The sequence below is a fragment of the Corvus cornix genome, chromosome 2, assembly GCF_000738735.6.
Source record: "Corvus cornix cornix isolate S_Up_H32 chromosome 2, ASM73873v5, whole genome shotgun sequence".
NCBI lineage: Eukaryota > Metazoa > Chordata > Aves > Passeriformes > Corvidae > Corvus > Corvus cornix.
Window position 1 is genome coordinate 100,671,743 of NC_046333.1, and position 19,724 is coordinate 100,691,466.

Consider the following 19,724-nt stretch of genomic DNA (forward strand, 5'->3'; position numbering starts at 1 on the left):
CTTGCAGGAGTTGTTCTTGGCTGTTGAGAAGAAGAATGCTTACACAGGGAATGAGATTTCTTTTAAATACAGAAGAAAGGAAAAACACACCAGGATTGGGAATAAGAGAACAGTGCAGTCAAATTCAGTTTAATTTCTCTTTACCTTAGTCGCTTGTGTGAGTGGCTCTCATTCCTTTAGAGACCAGACAAATCTAAGTGCTAATTCCTTGTTAGTGTGAAATATAAAGCTGAGTTAACATATCTGCGGTAGCTGCAGAAGTCCCTAGAAGTCTTTGAATACAACAAGAAAAATTAACAGGTTACAGTGGATTCATGCACCTCTCTCTTGATCTTGTTCTTTCGTGCAGTAGTTAAATACACTGAACTGTGATCATGTACCATTTATTTCATTTCTAGAAAAACTGAGCCCTGAAAATTCTCTTTTGCTCACTACTGTACAGAGTCAATGTTTTTCTCAGGACTTCTTCCAGGACTTTGAGTGACTGAATAGTCCAAAATATCTCTGATTGCTTGTGGTTTCTGTGTGCTCAACAGCAGTAAGAAAACTAAAAACAGTCCCTGAGGAATTATGTTTCTTTTCCTCTTGCCACACAGGAGGAATCAGTGCACAAATCAGGAAGTAGCAGCAGCATCTCTCCCTCACAAGTGGATGACCCCTCTCAAGAAGGCACCAGCAGCAGAAAGAGTGAGTTATGAGAGAGCCCACTGTCTGCTTTTAGACACTTCTGTTGTCTTCTGTGCTATGAACTTTGTCTGGAACTTAAATGGAAAGCTGAAACTGAGTGTTGCTAATAGAATAAACCTCTAAAGCTGAACCCTGCTGAATGGGTCAAATGTAATAAACAATTGGAAGTCATTAGCCTCCACTCCGGGTGGATATCTTTGTGAAACAGAAGGTTTCATCCTTGAAGTTTATGTAGGACTGTAGAGGAAGTCACAAGTGAATGGAAGGGATTGCTTAGCTATGCTCATCTAATAAAATAATTTGGTACAGAAACATGTTCTAACCTAAGACCAATTTAAATGTTTCCTCCATCTCTGCCGCTGTGGCAGTGTTTGAAAGACACTTAGCAATCACCAGTATTTCTAATAAATACTTACTGGGAAGAGGGCAAGATCTATTGGGGTTTTTTTTCCAGGCAGTTATTGCAGGTTTTACTATGTAACAATATTTTTCATTTGTTTCAAAGTGTTTCAGTTTCACTGGGAGGGTTTTGTAATGAGCTGTGTAATCTGTGCAGTGTTTTCTGTGCATGATGGTGAAATAGGTGGAATAATATCCTGAAACCCTCAGTATGGATATGTAACTTCAGCCACCAGTTATAGGAATTCTAGCAAATCAGTGGCTGGATTAAGTACTGAGCAATGTTATCCAACAGTCCTTCGTAGAAGAACTAACTTTTCTGTACTGATTGCATCCTTAGTGCCTCCAAAGTTCTTGCCCATATCGTCTACACCGCAGCCTGAGAGACGGCAGCCACCTCAGAGACGACACTCCATTGAAAAGGAAACACCAACCAATGTGAGACAGTTCCTACCCCCTTCAAAACAGAGCTCCAGGTCACTTGTAAGTGGAGTGGGTGGTAGGAGAGAGAAAAAGAGGAATGCTAAGAGTATAATGAAAATTAAAACTTGGCTTCAGTGTGATTAGAACATGACCCAAAGAAAACTCCTCAATTCAGAGACAGCTCTTGGCTACTAAAGGTGTTTTGAAATCAAGATTTGAACTTTGTCTCTCTAACATATTTATCCAAAATCCCAGGTACAGGTGCCTCAGAAAATATTTACACTTTGATTAGGACTCCAGGTAAACCACGTGTCTTGATTTTTGTTCCAGAATGTTACCAAAACAGATGAACTTCACCTTACTGATATTCCACTTGAATAGAGACAATTCCAAATCAGTGGATCTATTTGGGGATTTGGGGGAATTTTTTTAGTTGTTGGAAGTATTGCAGTTAATGACTGGATGAATGGAATGATTTCTTTTCTTCCCACCTTAAGAACTTGCCTGGTAATGTTTATGCACATGAAAGCTCTTTCAGTAATCCAAATCAAGGTTTGTCTGTGTTGCTTTGTTGAAGTTACTGAGGCAAAAACCTGTATTATTGCTTGAAAAGAAAGTACAGTGCATTTGATCAATTAGCTTTAATTGAGAACTGTTTTCCAGCAGAGTCCAAACAGCAAAGGGTATGAAATCCTGGTTCGTTTATGCTGACATACTGATTAGTGCTTTGTAATTTCATGCAGGCTATGTTCCTTGTCTCTTTTCCTACCAGCAGGGTTTCAAAGTGCGCCCCATGAGGTGCTGGTGAATAGAGAAATCGATAAACACATCCGAGTTTTGAAAGGAAGGGTATTCACTTGTCCTGTCTTGTAGTGCAGTGGTATTAAAGGGCTTTGAAGAGCATTTTTTTTGGCCCAAGAGATGACAGCTGGAATCCAAACCTATTAGATGATGAAGCTGATCAGTATCAGGAAAAATATGTCCAAATATTCCCCCAAAAGGCTTTTCCTTCTCAGAGGGTCTTCTGGATTTTATTATATCCTTCCAAGTAGAATGTAGGTCAGGTAGTAACATGTTGATAAATGCATGGCGCAAGTGGACATCTCCTGGCAAAGTGAACTTGGAGCAGGATGTATTGCAGCAGACCCCAGCTGGAGGGCTCCTTCAGCATGTGTTTGAAGTCACTGTCACGTAATATGGGTTGCCCTGTCACCTCCTGCTGCACTCACTGTATGTGGAAACCCAGACTTTATTTTCTGGTAGGCCCAGAGTCATTCACAAATAGTTTAAAGGGAGGAGGGGAAAAAGCGTCCTATGTTATACTGAGGCATTTTACACTTTTACACCCTTTTAGTGTATCTGAGTGTGCTACATTGTAATATTAATCTCATGCGTTTCAGAGGATCATGCAACTTAAAATCTTATATGAGGCTATTATTTTAAGTAGGTCAACCAAGTTCTTACCAGGATCTTCTTGACCACATACATATTCTCCCTCTGTCAGTCTGTTCATTGACATATGCCTAGAAATATGCATTAAAAAAAAACATTGCAGAAAAGCCAATTCAGTTACTCCATTCCCCCTGAAAAATACTAAAGGAAAAGAGAGAAAAAGCCATTAGATAAGTCAGGCTAATTTGGGAACAGATGGGAAGGGTTTTACTAGTTTATTTTGTGCTTAGGGGGGTTTTATTGTTTGTTTTGGTCTTTTTCTTTTTTTAAATCTTTACAGGACTGTCACCTAGCTTGGTTTTGACTTTGAAGTGGAAAAGAAGGAAACCAGTAGTAAAATGATGTTCCATTAACAAGAACCTATTTTATTTGATGCCTTGAGAGCTAATTCTTTATCTTGGCAATAGTGCCCTCTAGGGTGTGACAGACACCTACCTCCCTTAACACTCTTGTTTTTCATTCTGGGAGATGAGTTCTGATATGCTGGCACTGGCCCAGTTCCATACTTTGGCTTTCTGCAACTCTCTCCTTCCCAGAGGGATGCTAACCTCTTCCAGTGGCTGCGCCAGATGTTGCATCTGTAAAATTCCCAGTCCCAGAGTGAGTGCTTTCAATAAGTGCAGAGTATTATTTATTTTATATTTGACATCACACTTCTTCTTCCCTTCCTCCAGGATTGATGGAGTTTCATTTCTTATCACAGCTCCTGTGACCCTGGTGTCTCTCCAAGGTGAAAGAGGCCCTGTCAGCAAATAGTCACCAATGCCAGTGAAGCCAGGCAGGGTTTGCTACAGTCTCTTAGCAGGATTAGCAAGAAACTGCTCTGTCTTGCATACTAACGATGGTTTTGTGAACTGGCATCTCATCAGACAGAGCGAGTTAGGCCCAAGTAGGTGGGGAGGGGAAACAAACTTGAAAAAATGCCAAACATAGTCCTTTTGACATGTCACCCTGCCAGTGCTACATGGAAAGGCAGGGTGGCTCAGTGATTTTGGAGGGGTCAGCCCTGGTGGTTGCTGTAGTGAGCTGATTTGGTGCTTAATCAGTGAGATCAATTCAGTGTCCTGAGATTTACATGTGGATGCCTTTGCAGTCTGTTTGCTTTTTAAATTATTATTATTATCATTATTCTTTTTCATGACCCAGAGGACCAAAGCTAATGGTTTCATTTATACACAGCGTTCGCTTCTCTGCTTCCTATCTATTGTTCAGGTTCCTAGGATAACAAGTTTATTTCCAAGGATGACTTTCAGACCACTTTTTTCAACTATGCAAACAGCTTCTCTGCTCAGCTCTCATCCCGTTGAAGCAGCCATGTGTGGGGTGGCAGGGGCTGTGTACTATCTCTGTGAGAGAGCTTTTGCCAGCAGGTGGAAACCCACAAAGGTTTGCCTCTTTTTGCTGGCTTTGGAAATCACCTTCACCAGCATGTTCCCTCCTAGGGGAGCACTTCCTCAGCTGTGGCAAGAATTACAGCTTAGGCTGGGACATTGCACCTGATTGACTTTGATTTCAATGTGTGTAGGATATTTGTGTGTCTTCAATCACCTCACGGGGAAAAGAAATCAGTTCTGAAAGGACAGCAAACTAAAAATGCAACATCACCAGATTATCAATGGGACAGACCTTAAATATTACAGCACATGAAGATCCTGCAGCAAAAATTCAGCAAAACTGTTGTAATCCTTGGACTATGTTGAAAAGAATAAGGTTTTATGTTTCTCCCAAGATATACACTATGTAGAATAGAAGGGCACTTGCAATCTGCTTTAGTTGGAAAACCTACATATTGTTTTGGTCCTCAGCACACTTATGTATCAGAACTTGCAGAACAGTTCATATCCATGTAGCAGGGAAGGCAAATAACACTGAAAAGAAAAAGTAATCCATTTACCCCTATGTTAACTGAAGATGAATCATTTAATGTTTCCTTCTTTTTCTTATCTCAACCACTAAGTGGAAGGGTGAAACCTCTTGTAGGAGAGTTTATAGTTGAGATACCCAGCTGACCTTTTAGAAACGTTTAGTCTGCAAAAGGAACAAGAGTTTAGAGTGCCTGACTAATTGTGAATTGCAGAATTGAGAGGCCACTCCAGTGCTTGTTCATTTTGCAATTTACTAATGCAACTCATTTGAATGTCTAGTGACATCCTTTAATGAGAAGAAGGAATACATTAGAGTAAAAATGTGTTAGTCATAAGGACCTGTTAGGTGTGTGTACACTGAGAACGACCTACAAAGCACATTATGGATATGCAATTCTTACTACCTGCTTTTCCTGCATAAAAAAATTATACATACACACCTTAAGCTATAGTGTTTAAAAAATTATTGCATAGTCAGTGTTAAGCCAGTTCTCCAGAGGATCATGAAAACTTCAAGTTGAAAATAGTATTTTCAAATAATTTTTTTCCCCTTTAAAAATAAGGATACTGGCTTGTGTTTAATATTAAAATGAGTATTGAGTATAATTCTGGAAAATCAAGACCATTCAAACCACATTTTGTCTTTACCATGTTCTGTCATATGTGAGTATTGCAGAGTGCTCTGACTTGGAGCTGCCAAATTTGGGTGCAGGCTATTGTTGGAAGTTTGAGCAATAACACCAAAGCATCTTTGTTCAATGGAGTTTAGCCAGTGCTTAGCATAATTTAATTAATTTCCGTGCCTTAGAGGTAGTGTAGAAACAAAATATTTTCTTGTGTACTTATTTATATTCTGAAAAAGGAAAAAAAAACTCCAAGCAGTTTTCTGAAATCGGATTATTTATCTTTCATTTAATGTTGCATTAACATTTTGTTGTCCTTGTGTAACCACTGGAATTAAAACATTAGCATTTAAACATGTGAACATTTTCTATGTTTCCCCTGCTGCCTGCTGGCTGTTTCTATTGTAATGATACTCATTTTCAATTGGTATGACAACAGGCCCACATTATTCCCCTAGTACGTGCTCTACACCTATAGCAGATCTGCAGAATTTCTTCAAAGGAGCAGTATTCCCCGACGTCATCGTTCTGTAAATTAAAGGAATGGGCGTTCATGAGGGGGAAGGAAGAGCTTCAAGTAAGAAATGTATTTCTAAAGGACTTAAAGCTCTGGTTGATTGCAAGCATTCAGGCAGCCTCATTCACCTCGGATAGTTTCCCTCAGTCTCCCACGATGCGGACTCGAGGGGTTTTGCTGGCATTGTGTGCATCCCGCTTTCCCACCCACTTCCTCTCCCGCGCCACCCCAGCCTTCAGCCGTGCCTTCCCCATAGCAAGGCAGTTGCTATGGGAAGAACCCAGAACAAAATGCTGAGAGCTGCTGGTTAGCTGTAAAGTTGCTCATAAGGAACAGAAGATACTTTGTTTTGGCTGTGCAGTTTTACACCTCAGAGCAAATTGCAGCTGCTTTTGATGTAGTTGGTTTTCTTCCAGAAAAATACCCCAAAGGTTTATCTGGCAAATCTAACAAAGTTAACTCAATTCTAGTCTTTTGTGGGGTACCCTAAACAGAGTGAAGTTTCTTTGTGTTCCCTTTCTAGATAGGTAAGACAACAGTTTTTAAAAATGTGGTGGTTCCTAAATGCTAATGTTTGCCAGGTCTGCAACGTAGAAAGATTTTCTTTTTAATCTGATGGAAAGACAGAACAGACCTCTGAGTACATGGAAATGGAGCATTTCCGTACTAATCCGATTCATCACTTCAATTTGTAAACGAGATCTCCAAACTGTCAGCCACATCTTTGTGTACGCTGGGGAAATTTCCTTCGTTCATTCAGAGAGCACTGCCTGTCATTGTCATTACTGCACAGTAGCCCCTCTGGGCTGCCTGAAAAGGTTCACTAAGCATTAAGCAATGGGAGTTCCCACAGAGGTTTCTGTCTTTCTTTTGGAAATGTATAATCAACTACTAGGCTGGATTACAAATTGGGTTGGTGTTTTTATTCCCTGGTACCAAATTCAGGAGTTCTGCATTCAATATTCTCCTAAATGCTGCAACACAGAACAGATACAAGATTTTGTAAGTGGAAAGTTGTGCTGTTAACTCTCTATTTGAGCCTCTACCCTTTATAATGCAACACTGGGTAACCAGTTCACCTGCTTGATACTGGAACATTATTCTGTAAAGCTTAAATTGCTGCTGTTACTTTCTGGGGCAGAAAGGAGAACTCTTCTACCTGAACTGATGTAGATTTTTGTAGTCTTGGTGTGATTTTGATCCCGTGAGCACCAAGATGTGGTACCACTGAATAAAAATTTCTGCTAGAATGGGCTACTAACAACTTTCCTTGGCCACTCTGGGCATCACAAAGTCTCAGAGAAATTATTTTATGTATACCTCAAACAGCATACATAAAATAATGCCATCTACCATATTACATTTTCCGTTTCAAATTATAAATCTGAATGTTGATTGGCTTGAAACAAATGTTTGTAATAAAAGACAAATGGAGAGAAGGATCAAGTGGTTTGAGGAGGAAAGATGGAGAAAACTGTCATTTTTGTGAAGGCTGAACATAAGACCATCTAGATCACACTTAGGCAGCTTCCAATGGTTTGGCACTCATGTGATGCCCATGAATGAGCCAGTGCTATTCCAGTTTGATGGGAGAAACCCCCTGTTTCTGGAGTTACTAACCAGGTGGCTGGTTGTCTAGGTTGAACTCTGGAAGAAGCCTTTTGTCTTTGAAATAATATGGGGGTTTTGGCTTCCAGGAGGAGTTCTGTTACCCCGTGGAATGTCTGGCTCTGACAGTGGAGGAGGTCATGCACATCCGTCAGGTGCTTGTGAAGGCAGAGCTGGAGAAGTACCAGCAATATAAAGACATCTACACTGCTCTCAAGAAAGGAAAGGTAGGGCTGAGTCTGTGGAGGATCTGAAGGGTATTGAGGGAGGCCAGTTGCACGTTTGTTTCTTACCCTGTATTAGAGGGAAAGAAGAGTTATCCACCAAACATCCCCCTGAATGCCTAACACATGGGTCAGCTTCCTCGAGTTATGTCCAGAAACACAAAAACTTTTCATGGAAACACCTTGTTTGTTTAGATTGTCTATAAAAATGCAGTAGCATTTGCAATTGTCAGAATGTATCTGTACATGTCTGGTTTAAACTTCATTGACTGAAGTGATTTCTGTCCGTATGCCTTCTGCAGGTTTGGTTACCTTTTCTGTTCCAGAAAATAGAATTGCAGATAGCAATAGAAAACTACAAGTTCTTCTTGTATGAATCCTTACTATCAAGCACAGAGGGAATTAAAGCCTTCAGAGAAGTCAAGGCACATGTGACCCCAGAAGGAGGTTTAATATTAAGAGACCCATTAACTAATGCATTTTTCTGTAAACTGCAGATTGGAGATTGGTACTTCCCAGTAGAAGCAGCATCCTTTTCTCCCACTTTTGACTTGCACTTCTTGAACACCTCCAGCAAGTCTGTTTTGACTTCACAGTGTATTTTATCTACAGGCCTATCTGTGTCTAGTATGCAGACTTGTTTTAAAGATTTAATACATTTAAGGCAGAGAAACAAGAATCTTATGGTGTCATTCATTACATTCAGCTGTTGCTTGTTGTCATGATATATAAAGCTTAGTCATGAGCTTTTATCAAATCTCAAAGTAGGTTGAGGCTTTCATTAATTTACCCCACTATTAAAATTGCTTGCTTTTATTTCTAATCAAATTTATCTAGTTAACAGGCAAGTTTTTAATTTAGGCAAAACAATTAAAGAACTAGTTCTGAATGTATGAAGGTACAATTCTGGACCTTCTTCTCCATATCATCTTAAAAGTACAGACCCCAGAACTGGATGTAGCACTGCCACTGTGGCCTTGCCAACAGCAACTGGTTGGTGAAGTCACCACTGTGTGGGACTTTGCTTAACATTGTGGATTCCTCTGTTCTTCTTCCTGTAGCTCTGCTTTTGCTGTCGAACAAGAAGGTTTTCTTTCTTTACCTGGTCTTACACTTGTCAGTTCTGCAAGAGGTAAATATTTAATGTCTGTTAATAAATGAGTACCATTTCAGAGGGAAAATTATTCTTTATACATTAGAAACCCTCAAACATTACTGCTGCATACTGTTGGTTGGGTTTAGTTCTGTAACAGTCTAAGTTAAAAAAACTTTTCAGAAACATTTCCTTTGTAAGTGATAGAATTGCTTTCTTAGACTGAAACTCTTGACTAAACGTGAGAGAAACACTCATTTGTTCTATGCTTATGGGAAAGCAAGATGGAATTTATTCAGACTTGCCAGTCAACAGTTCCACAACCTGTGTTTTTGGGGGAAACATTTAAATTTACTTTTTTGGCTATTTTTTGAGTCTTGGGGCAGGGGAAAAATGAGAAGGAATACTTGTGGGAAAAATGATAAATTTGAAGTTAACAGTGAGACAGTAAGTCGGAAGATACACGTAACCACTGAATTGCAGTCTCACTTACCAGAGGAGGTTTCTTTAGAGGAAAACCAGATTCTTTTTCTTTTGTTTTTCCCCTATTTTTTAAATTTAGGTGTAGATCTTGTTCAGCTTTTCTCCTTGCTTTTGGCTTCATGTTCTGATTGAAGTTACTATGCTGAAGAAGCTTTAAAAATTAAAATGTTTGTTTAAGGGGAGGATGGGGAGGGTTCTAACACCTGAAATCCCTTATTCTTGATTTAAACATAATTTTTCCCAATGGATTGATTCATGCTCTTGCTTTCTTTCACAGGCCTGTATGCTCACAGTGTTGCAAAAAAGTAAGTAAGGAAACTTAGGTTTTGAGCCTTTCTAAAAAGCTGCAATCTTTGTAATGATGCTGCATGTTCCCTGTGCTGTTCCCAACAGATGCGGCTGCCATCGAAGCCATACTCCACCCTCCCCATCTTCTCCCTGGGACCTTCAACCTTGCAAAGGGGAGAAAGCTTCATGAGGCCAGAGAAACCCTCTACCAGTCACCACCATTCCCTGCGGAGCAGGTGAGAAACAACCCGGCCTCACTTGTGCCTGTTGCAGATGTTCCCCGGGTGTTTCATGCTGGGTCATCAACCATGAAGGTGCTTCTCCTCTGTTTTGTAGTTGGCAATGTTTCTAATGCTTGTAGTAACTTCTGTGAAGCCTGAAAAGCCAGGTCTCCTCTACTCATTGCTTTGATTTAGAAATAGCAACAGTAACAGTGTCTTAAACCTTTTTCACATTACAGCTGAAAAATAATGAGAGTCTGGGACAGCTGTATTTCTGTAGCACCTCTGAAAAAATATCCTTAACATGTCTTTTTCTGGTGTGAATGAACTCTTTGGAGATAAATCTTGCAGGCTAAAATCACCACTGAATGGGAATTCAATGATGTCTAGTGCACAGATTTATCCTTTTTTCCCCCTTATTTTCATAATACCAATTTTCATAATTTTTTCACTTCAATATTATCAGGTTATCTGTTGGTTTTATATCTTATACACAGATGGTTGTCAAAGCGAATCCAAGAAATTAAATATAAAAGGAATGCTCCTTTTTGAGGGAATCTGCTGTATAAACCCACTGCATAGATCACCATTGCTATGAAGCTGTGTAGATTAGCCAAAGACATCAGCTATTTTTAGTTACTAGCAAGGTTGTTTTTGCCAGGACACAGATGTTACACACGCCCTCAGTCAGTGACACTGCAATGTTGCCAATCCAGGCAGAAGCTGTCCTCTCCAGTGTTTGCTGTAATTTGGGACAGGAGGAAGGGAAATTTAAATCCAGACCTTTCTGATGTAATTTTTCCTGGGGCTATTTGGCCCAAGTTGCCAAATAACGTGGCAGATCCTGCTCTTTCGCCTTTCAGGTTGACCTCAAGGTCCAAGTCTATGGATAAGTCCCAAGAAGAGTTTCCCAAAGAATTAATGGAGGACTGGAGCACAATGGAGGTTTGTGTGGACTGCAAGAAGTTCATCTCAGAAATCATCAGCTCCAGCCGGCGCAGCCTGTCTCTGGCCAACAAGCGAGCCAGGTTAAAAAGGAAAACACAGTCGTTCTACATGTCATCACCAGGAACCTCGGAATACTGCCCCTCGGAAAGGACGATCAACGAGATCTGAGCCGTGTGCCTTTTGCTTTGCTTCCATCTCCATGAGGTCATCATCCATGAGGGAGGTCACTGGAACCGGATTGTCATCCCGTTGCTTCGTTCCACTTGACTGGCTTGGGTTTGCATTAGATCACGGCATTTCCTACTCCAGCAGGTCCCGGAGACACGGAGCGCTGTGTTTGGATCTGTGCAGGGTGATACGCAGCGGGGCAGCTGCTCGCGCTGGGAGAAAATCAACAGTTTGGAATTGTTGCCTCTTTTGTACGTGTGCGTCGAAACGAGAAAGCCTTTTCTTGCTTCCAATCTTTTTTTAACCATGCTTTGAATCATGAGCTGAGAACAGGTGTCTGGTGGAGAACCAGATCTAGCACAGTGTCAGTGTTAGCAGAGTAGCAAGCAGTAGGTCCTGCTGGCATTCCCACCCTCGGGATGCTCACGGCCTCGTTGAGGCAGCCAAGGGCCATGTCTCACACCAGGCACCCAGCATGAGCAGCTCTGGTCAAATCAATTTTTTTTTGAACCATTTTGCTTGCTCTGAGATCAGGGTTCAGCACGGGACTCTAGAGTGTCAGTGTGCTGGGGCAAAGCAGGTGACAAAGCTCTTCACCCGTGTGGTCGGCCATACCCCCGAGCTGCTGTACTTCTGAAGCCTTAGTGTCCTTCTGAGTGTCTCCTGAGCAGGTTTTAGTAGTTTACTTTCTATCTTGAATGTACGATAATGACTACTGGTAGCAGTGAATTTTAATAGTAGACAAAGTTGTACAGTTTATGGGGAGGATGGGAAATAAGGGAGGCTTCTAATTATAACTGGATACCTGTAAAATTGTTCTCGTAACTCAGAGGAAACAGTGAGTAAGGTGTAAATTTGTATTATAATGGAGCACACAGATACTGCTATAGTTCTGTCTGACAGCATATCCATTAGTAACCCCATTTTTTCTGGGGTTTATAACTTGGCTGTAAAAATTTGTGTTCTGCTGAAATTTGGGACAGCGCTGTCTCAGATTGGGAGCGATCTCTCTTTTTTTTCTTTAATCTTTTTTTCATTCTTCCCCCCTTTTTAATTCACTCACAAGGGAGTGCTAGACTAATTGTTTAGAAGTTCCAACAATTTTACAACATTAACTGACATCTCATGCTTTTTTTGCACCTTTTTTTATATTCAAAATACTTTTCTTTTTTTAAATTCAGTCATAGCCAGAGTTTAGTCAGTAATTTGGGGCCAGATCTTTTTGGTATTTAAAAACAAGCTAACATAGCCAAGTTATTAATACTTGAAAATCAACTACTGTAACTTTTTTCATAAATTTTTTAATACCCTGAGGCATATTTAATATCTATATAGCAGTGTATTATAGAATGACATAGCAGAAAAGTTTCAGATCTATTTATTAACATTTCTATACTTCAAGTTAATGATACCTCAGAACTGCTCCAAAGTAGCTGGGACTGGACTTCCATAACATAGTTTTAAAGGTGTATTCATCAAAACAGCTTCCTCTGTCCAAAAAGCCCAAGAGACAGACTGCCCCTCTGGCCCTGGCAAGGCACAGTGCCGAGGCTGGGAGGCACCAGGGCTGCTTGGCTCCCATTTGGCAGCCTTTGGAGCAGCCATCCATATCGTCTCTTTTAGGCTGATTTGAAAAGCACATGCAAAAGGCTCTGTAAACCTTCCCAGGGAGTCAGCCATCCTTATTTTTTGTTAAAAGCCCCCTTGGAAAATGAGAATTTTTGCGTATGTAGGGCTTATTGAAATAGTTTCTATTTTTTCTGAACCAATGCAAACAGGAAAAGCAGGGCTCAGTGCTAACTCTGTCTCCTTGCTGTCCCATGTAAGGTCAGGTGTCACAGCCCTCTCCTCGCGGTGCCTCTGGAAAAGTGTCTTGCATGTTAAGGCACCCGGAGTACTGGCAGGAGATAGGGATGTGGGATTGCAGGGGAGCAGCACAGGCAGCTGGTGGGCAAGGTTCTGCTGTTGCTGGAAGAGTCGCCTGATCTCAGTCACATCAGCACTTTTTCTTGTTTCTGTGCCAAAACCAGGCCGTGTATTTGCTGCACAGTGCACCAGGGAAACCAGGTGGAAAGAAATGCAGGAAATCTCACTTTGCATCTGCCCTGTTGTTGTTGTGACGGTATTTTCATGGAGGTGCCCCAGCCATGTTACATTCACCCAGCCCTCTGCTCACAGTCCACTTCCCTGGTGTCCTCAAGCCACTGAGGTGCAGGGCATCCAGCACATTTATTTTCCTCTTGGAGAGGAATCTGTGATGTAGAGCAGGCAGGATGAGGGACTAAGTAACTCATGAGCATGCAAAGGGAAACGAGTCTTTCATGCCTGTGCCCTGTTCCACTCTGGCAGTGGCTGGGAGTGGCTCTGGGGCAGTGGCAGAGCCTTGTGATCCAGCCTGTGCCTTCCCAGAATTCCCAGAAGTCCTTGGCTCAGGGCAGGCTCTGCTGTGCTGGGCAGGGCACAAACACTGAACTACAATGCAGTGGTTGTACAGACGGCTCCCTGTTGCTCACACAGAGGTGCCATGGGCCAGGGCCTGGATAACCTCCCTTTTTCCCTGGAGAAAACCCTCCAGGCTGCTGACACATGCTGTGGCAGGCTCCAGAAAACATGGTGTGGAGGCTGCCTCTCGCCTTCACTCCCATCCCTTCCTCCCTGGCAGAGTTGCTTCGCATTATCCTGGCATTTCATTCCCCAAGAGGAAAAGCAGAGGGTTGGTTTGTTGCGGGAAGCCTGAAGGAGCTCAGCTCGCTGGTTGCCTGGCTCTGCGGAGTGGGCTATTTTTAGCTTTCCATCTCCTCCCTGCCTGCACCAGCATCCCAAATCCACTGCAGCCATTGGCTCAGCACCCCGTGGTGCTGCCCAGCATGTCCTAGTTACGGGCTGAACTTCACGTCAGCGTCAGAGGGGGAAATCAGAAGCTTGTAAATATCTGTAATATATTTATTAATATTTAGGAAATCTCCATCAATCATGCAATGGGAATTGACTTTCCCATGATGTTTTAAAAAGGAAATGAGTCTTATTTATATGTGTGTTGGCTGTTATCTTTTATTAGAGTTAACGCTTTCAGCCCCCTAATACAGTTTGCACATCTTAGAGTGAATTACTGCTGAAAAGAATGCAGCACTAGCACAGTGAACTCCGTTCCATGAATTTTAAAATTATTTTCTTCTTCTTTTTTTTAGCTTTATTAGTATTCCCAAGGTCTGTTAAAATATATCATGGGAGACCCAAGGAGCTAAAAATGCCTCTGGCAGCATCAGTCTTGTTTTGTATGTGAACCTGGTTGGGGAATGCAAAACCAGCTCTGCCTCACGGCGGTGATGGAAGATGTGAGCAGACTTTTGCTGCAGCTCTCAGACCTGACCTTTCAAGTGTTCATGGTGACAGTAGTGTTTGGGGGGGTTGTTGGGTTTTTTTTCCCTTTCTCCATTACTTCCTTTATACAGGGAGGGGTGTTACCTGGTGAAAATAAAATGCCTTTCCGTTATAACCCTTGTCTGTGTTAATTATTCATGGGGGAGCTGATCTAAAGGTTCTGTCTCTCTCTTTTTCATGCTCTTATAGTTTTGTAAGATCAGCCAGATGTTTCTTTTGGCAAAGAATTGTTAACGAAAATGATTGCATAACAGCTGAACACTGGCTGGGCTGCATGAAGGGATGAAAACATGTCGAAGTACCCTTAGAATAGCAATAAAAACTGGTTGTGTAACCCCAGTGATGTGATTAGCTCCTCGTCATCATCTGCGGCCAGCTCCCTCTGTTACCAGTGTGCTGCTTCTTCCAACACTGGCAGGCTGTACCTGAGGCAGCACGTTTGTCCTGCATGTAGTACAGGCTTTGGGAAACCTCCAGTCCCTCCCTCATCACTGGGAGAGAAATGCTGACAGTCTTTTGGCGAGGTTTTTGATGGATTTGGTTTAGTTTTTAAACCAGAAGTGGAGATACCATTATTATCACAACTCTTATATTGTTCTCTTTTCTCTCCTGAGCATCCCTTTTCCCCAGTCAAGTTCAGCATCAGCTTCCCTGGTTCATTACTGGCTGCATGCTCTATAGGTTAAAACTAATTTAGAACCTCCAACTTTAAGCTCCTGATTGCTACCTTCCTGCTTTACTTCATCCAGCAGCTCTGCACAACTTTTAGGAATGTCTGTCTCATCTGTGAAGCAGTGACAGCACACAGGCATGAGAGAAAGGTGCTGCAACTCTACGCTCTGGTGCTACAGCACATGGATTATGTTCATGTTACCAGGAAATTTTATACTGTTGCCATGTTGATAACTTGGAGCTGCTCTGGTTTATTTCTTCTTTTGTATGTGTGTATCTTCAGGCCAGTCTGAAAATGTTTATGAATACCTATTCCAGCTATAAACCTCTTTCATTGTTTCTGTCTGATTTTTACTATGGTTTTCCAGATTTTTTGGGTACCTGAAATTTTACCATTGCCCAGAACTTCCATGTAGGAGAACCATGACAGAGGGGTGTTAGCTCAGCCTGATGTGATACACAAAGCCACAGAACCCCACGCTGAGCGGCACCTGTGAGTTCCAGCAGCCCAGAGCAGAGGCAGCCTGGGGCCTTCCCTGTTCCCTCACCTTGATGTTGAAAAATCCCGGAGCTGCCCATGTTGCTCGGCTGCCCTGGCACAAGCTGTGAGCTGCTCTGTGTCCCACAGTCCCCAGCTGCAAAAAGAGACTTCAGAGTGATTACAAACTTTTTAAAGAATTTTGAGAGCTGCTGCTGAAGAGCTGAGTGCTCAGCATCAGAGCTGAAAGGATCCTGCAGTGCAAGTTTCCATCTGCTTTCAGTACTTGAAAACAATTAGCCCCACTTCCAGGTGAAACAAATTCCAGAGAGGTGAATCTTTAGAAGACTTTGACAAGCGAAGACTTGTGAATAAATTTTTCTATGGTAGGTCTGCACTCAACAGATGTCATGGGGCGTAATGAGGAGATGGAGCTAAATAGGTGTCAAATAGCCATGGCAAATTGTATGTGGCAGTAGCTTAGTTTGTTTATTTGCAATAAACCAATTCAGTAACTTTGCAGTTTCTTCCCTGCTCAGGCTGTTTCGCAGTCGCAGTGCCTGGCTGAACTGAGTGTCAAGTGTGAGGTAGCCAGGCCCTGTGTCCTGAGGTAATGACAGGACCTGCTGCCATCTGCAAAGGTTGGCGAGATGAGTTCTGTAGAACATTTCTAGAGGAAGCCCTTTGGAACAGACCCTGCAGAATAGACCTTACTATAGCTTATTAAAAAATACATTTGTAAGCAGATAGTCTTTCAAGGTGCCAGGCTACTGCTGTAAACTCACAGCTGAAAAAGACCTGTTTGATTATTGATACATTTGATTTAAAAAAAAAAAACAACCCATAAGAGCACTCAGTACGAAAAAGCCATATTCTTGGTGCCTGTGATGCAGCTGAAGCTGTTTCCACTAAGCTTCAGGTCCTCTCTGCATTTCTCTAACCAGTGACACCAGTGCTTAGAAATGGGAGCCAGCAATGCTTTGGCTTTTGCAGGACGGGCCCTGGGCCAGACAGTGCAGTGTGGGACTGTTTAATTGAATTTCAGATATCTGAGTTCAGAAATCTGCTAAATCTGGAATTAAAGGACATGGGCATGAGCTGATGTGAGTTCTGCAGGAAGTTGGCCTCCAAAGTTCAGTGGACATAAGCACCAGTTCAGCTGGCACAGATCTGTGGAGGCAGCACTGTCATGGCCCAGCTTTCAGGAGAGGCAGAGACCAAGGCCCAGCTTCAGCTGAGACATTAAAGGTGGGCATGTTCCTGTTGAAGGGCTGGTGGTTACATTACCGCTGAATCAAAAGCAAAATGAAGATAATGACAAGGGGTTTTGAGCTGTATTTCTGTTAAAGAGAGTTTCCCTCTCCCCAACCCCCTTCTTTAATAAAGGAAAAAAAAAACCAAACAGGAGGTGCACTTTTTGGACATGAACAGGTCTAAAGTACAAATGCTTCCCCTTTGAGTTTCCCCTGCTTCTGTGCTGTCACTGTGCATGTACTGTCTGCGCGTCTTCAGGGACACCAGGGGCATCAGCTCTAACAGCGAAAGGCAACAGAATTGTCTTCTGCCTGTTTCCATGTTATGTGGTACTGAAATGCAATTTCTTGTTGATGTGTTACTAATAAAAAGATCTTCAAAATGACTGCATTGCTGTCGCTTTCTTGAGGGAACTGTGAAGACCACGGGCACCGTTTCTTACAGAGTACAGCTGGAAGGGCCATGTTCCACATTTGTTTGGCCAGTCAGCGCCCTGAACCTCAGCTGCTGCAGATCTTAACTAGGTCAGAAACAAAGTTAATAGCAAAGTAAAAGAGAAGGTGGTGTGCCAGCCAAGGCCCCACATTAGGAGCCCTTACTGATCATTTCACTTGCAGGTGCCTTCCAGTAAAATGAGAATCATACCTCAGTCACCTCAGTTGTGGAAAAATTAAAAGGACAGGACTTATGCTTCACAGGAATGCCTTCTCACTGAACAAATCTGTAGTGAAAGCATGACCTGCTCCCTGGAGCTGGGATTAAAAGGCTTAGCCCATAACCTGCGTGATTCTGACAGGTGGCAAGTAGTGATGGTGGGGTAAGAAGGTAGTTTATTAGCTAAATAAGGTCTTGTTCACAAGTCAAGGCTAGTGATTTTAGATGAGTCTTTCCTGTTCTAATGCAAAATGAAGCAGCTGCCAGTCTCAAATGGAGTTACCAGAGGACCCCTGCAGAGCTTTTGAGCAGTGTGTGGCTTACATCGAGCTCCAGGGAGCCTGGTACTGGATCCTGCTGCCTACCCAGCACAGACTAATGGAAATTATTTTTCTGCAGCTTTCTCAGAAAACCAGCAGCCCATTAGATATTACCACTGTCACAGCCAGAAGTATTTTTTAAAATTGCGCGTGGCATTTATTTTGGAGAGCACCACAAGGTGCATGGACACTTTACAGGCCTGCCCTTCACAGCTTCCAGTCTGGGAAGGTGCAACAGTAGGAATGGTGTTGCCTACCCACCACTGCTCCTCCTGAGGATTTGAATGAAAAGTGTCACATCAAGGAACATGGCTGGTCATCTTACTCAGTGCTAGGTTATTACACTGTCAGATACATCAGTGCCCAATTTGTGCTCTGCAGCAGTTCCTGACATGCACCACATGCTGCAGCTCAATGCCTTTGCATACCTTAAGCAAATCTTGAAGAAACAGGAGCTTTCACTAGGACTGCCTGTTGTCCCAACAAACATAACCCTTCCTCCATCGTGCCTGCTGACCTGATGGAGGAAAAGAAATAAGAAGCATGGAGGAGCATGGAAGACTCACACAGGCACAAGGCCAAATTAAGAAAAGGACAGGATAGTCTGCACAAACCCAATTAATTACACACCAGACCATTTGACAACACTGTCTTAAGTTAACACCTTTTTATTGCTAACATAAGCCTGCACCAGCACGAAAAGCAGACCTCAAACAGAAGCCAGCCTACCTCGAGTCTGGTATCTTCAACATCTTAAAATCCTTCAGGGCCAAGAACCAGCATGCCCAGTTTGCCACAGTCTGGGAACCACTGCTGCGGTTCCCTTGCTGCTTCCCCCGCAGTCAGGAACCAGCTATTTCCAGCTTCTTCCTTCCAGCAGGCATGAGTGATGCAGCTGCAGGGACGGGGGAGCAGCTACACTTCTATCTATGGAGAGCTGATGTGCTGGCACCAAATTCTTAAAATCCAGCCACCTCCCTACATCACACACCCCACTCCGTTTCCCTTGAATTGCAACCCAGCAGCTGAGAAACACCAAACTGCAGCTTGAACAACTGCTGCAAACACCCTCCCTCTCACAAAATCCTACTTCAGTTCTGCTTTCAACTCTCAGAGTGTAGGATTCTTACTCAAGATGGCACTTGCTACCTATTAATCAACACAGTTACAAGCACTGAGCTTTCTTCTGCTTGGTCCCCAGCACTTCAAGATCCCTCCAAGTAGATCAGTGCTGACTTAACACCAATTCTGCTTTACACATTTTTTTCCTCCTACATACTTTTCCTCCTGCTCCAATCCAAAAAGCTGCAATCTGCTGCTCCCACAAGCAGCCTAACACTTTCCCTCACGTGCAGCTTTCTGTCTTTGAGACACCTTAGTCAATGCACATGACATAAAACTGACTACAGAAACATTTTTGAGCCATTTCCAGTAAAGAAAGAAAAGATGGAGGAGTTTCTCTAAGGAGCAGCCAAAAATAAGCAATTCCAAAGGCAGGGTGTTTTTTGCCTCAAGGGCCAACTCAGACTGTAACAGTCTAAGAATGGGAATGGGAACTGGGATGCTTCAAAAACAGTGTTATGCACAGCACAGACAGCGAGGGATCCCACTGGATCCCATTGATCTGATCAATCACATGGCCTAGGGAGAAGGATGGAAGCCCCATATGCAAACAATACAGGCAGAGAGCAGAAGGGTAAAAACTGCCCAGGAAAGCTTATGGGAAATTAGGAACCACTTCATCTGCTAAACACTGGAGCCCACCTGACCCCAGTGTGACCCCTGCAAGGCCCTTTCTACACAGTGGCAAAATGAGCAGCTGCAGGAAGATCAGTCATCCCATGGATACACAACTGGCAGCCACCCCTGAGACGAGAGGCAGCTGAATGACAAAGGGCCTTGGGGAAAAAAGTAATCCTTTTCCTACCCAAAGCTTCCCTGCTCTCCTTTAGCCTAGAGAAAAGCA

The 19,724-nt window shown here is 42.7% G+C and overlaps 1 protein-coding gene across 1 annotated transcript in view; it reads left to right on the forward strand.

Moving 5' to 3' along the window:
• The window catches only part of SPIRE1 (spire type actin nucleation factor 1), a 128,190-nt gene extending 111,021 nt beyond the window's left edge, over nt 1–17,169 (forward strand). Inside the window, 7 exon segments of the mRNA XM_039570516.1 lie at nt 597–687; nt 1,427–1,569; nt 7,664–7,801; nt 8,860–8,930; nt 9,652–9,679; nt 9,768–9,898; nt 10,747–17,169. Coding sequence (XP_039426450.1) covers nt 597–687; nt 1,427–1,569; nt 7,664–7,801; nt 8,860–8,930; nt 9,652–9,679; nt 9,768–9,898; nt 10,747–10,999 — 855 coding nt within the window. The 3' untranslated portion in view covers nt 11,000–17,169.
• Nucleotides 17,170–19,724: the final 2,555 nt, after the last annotated feature.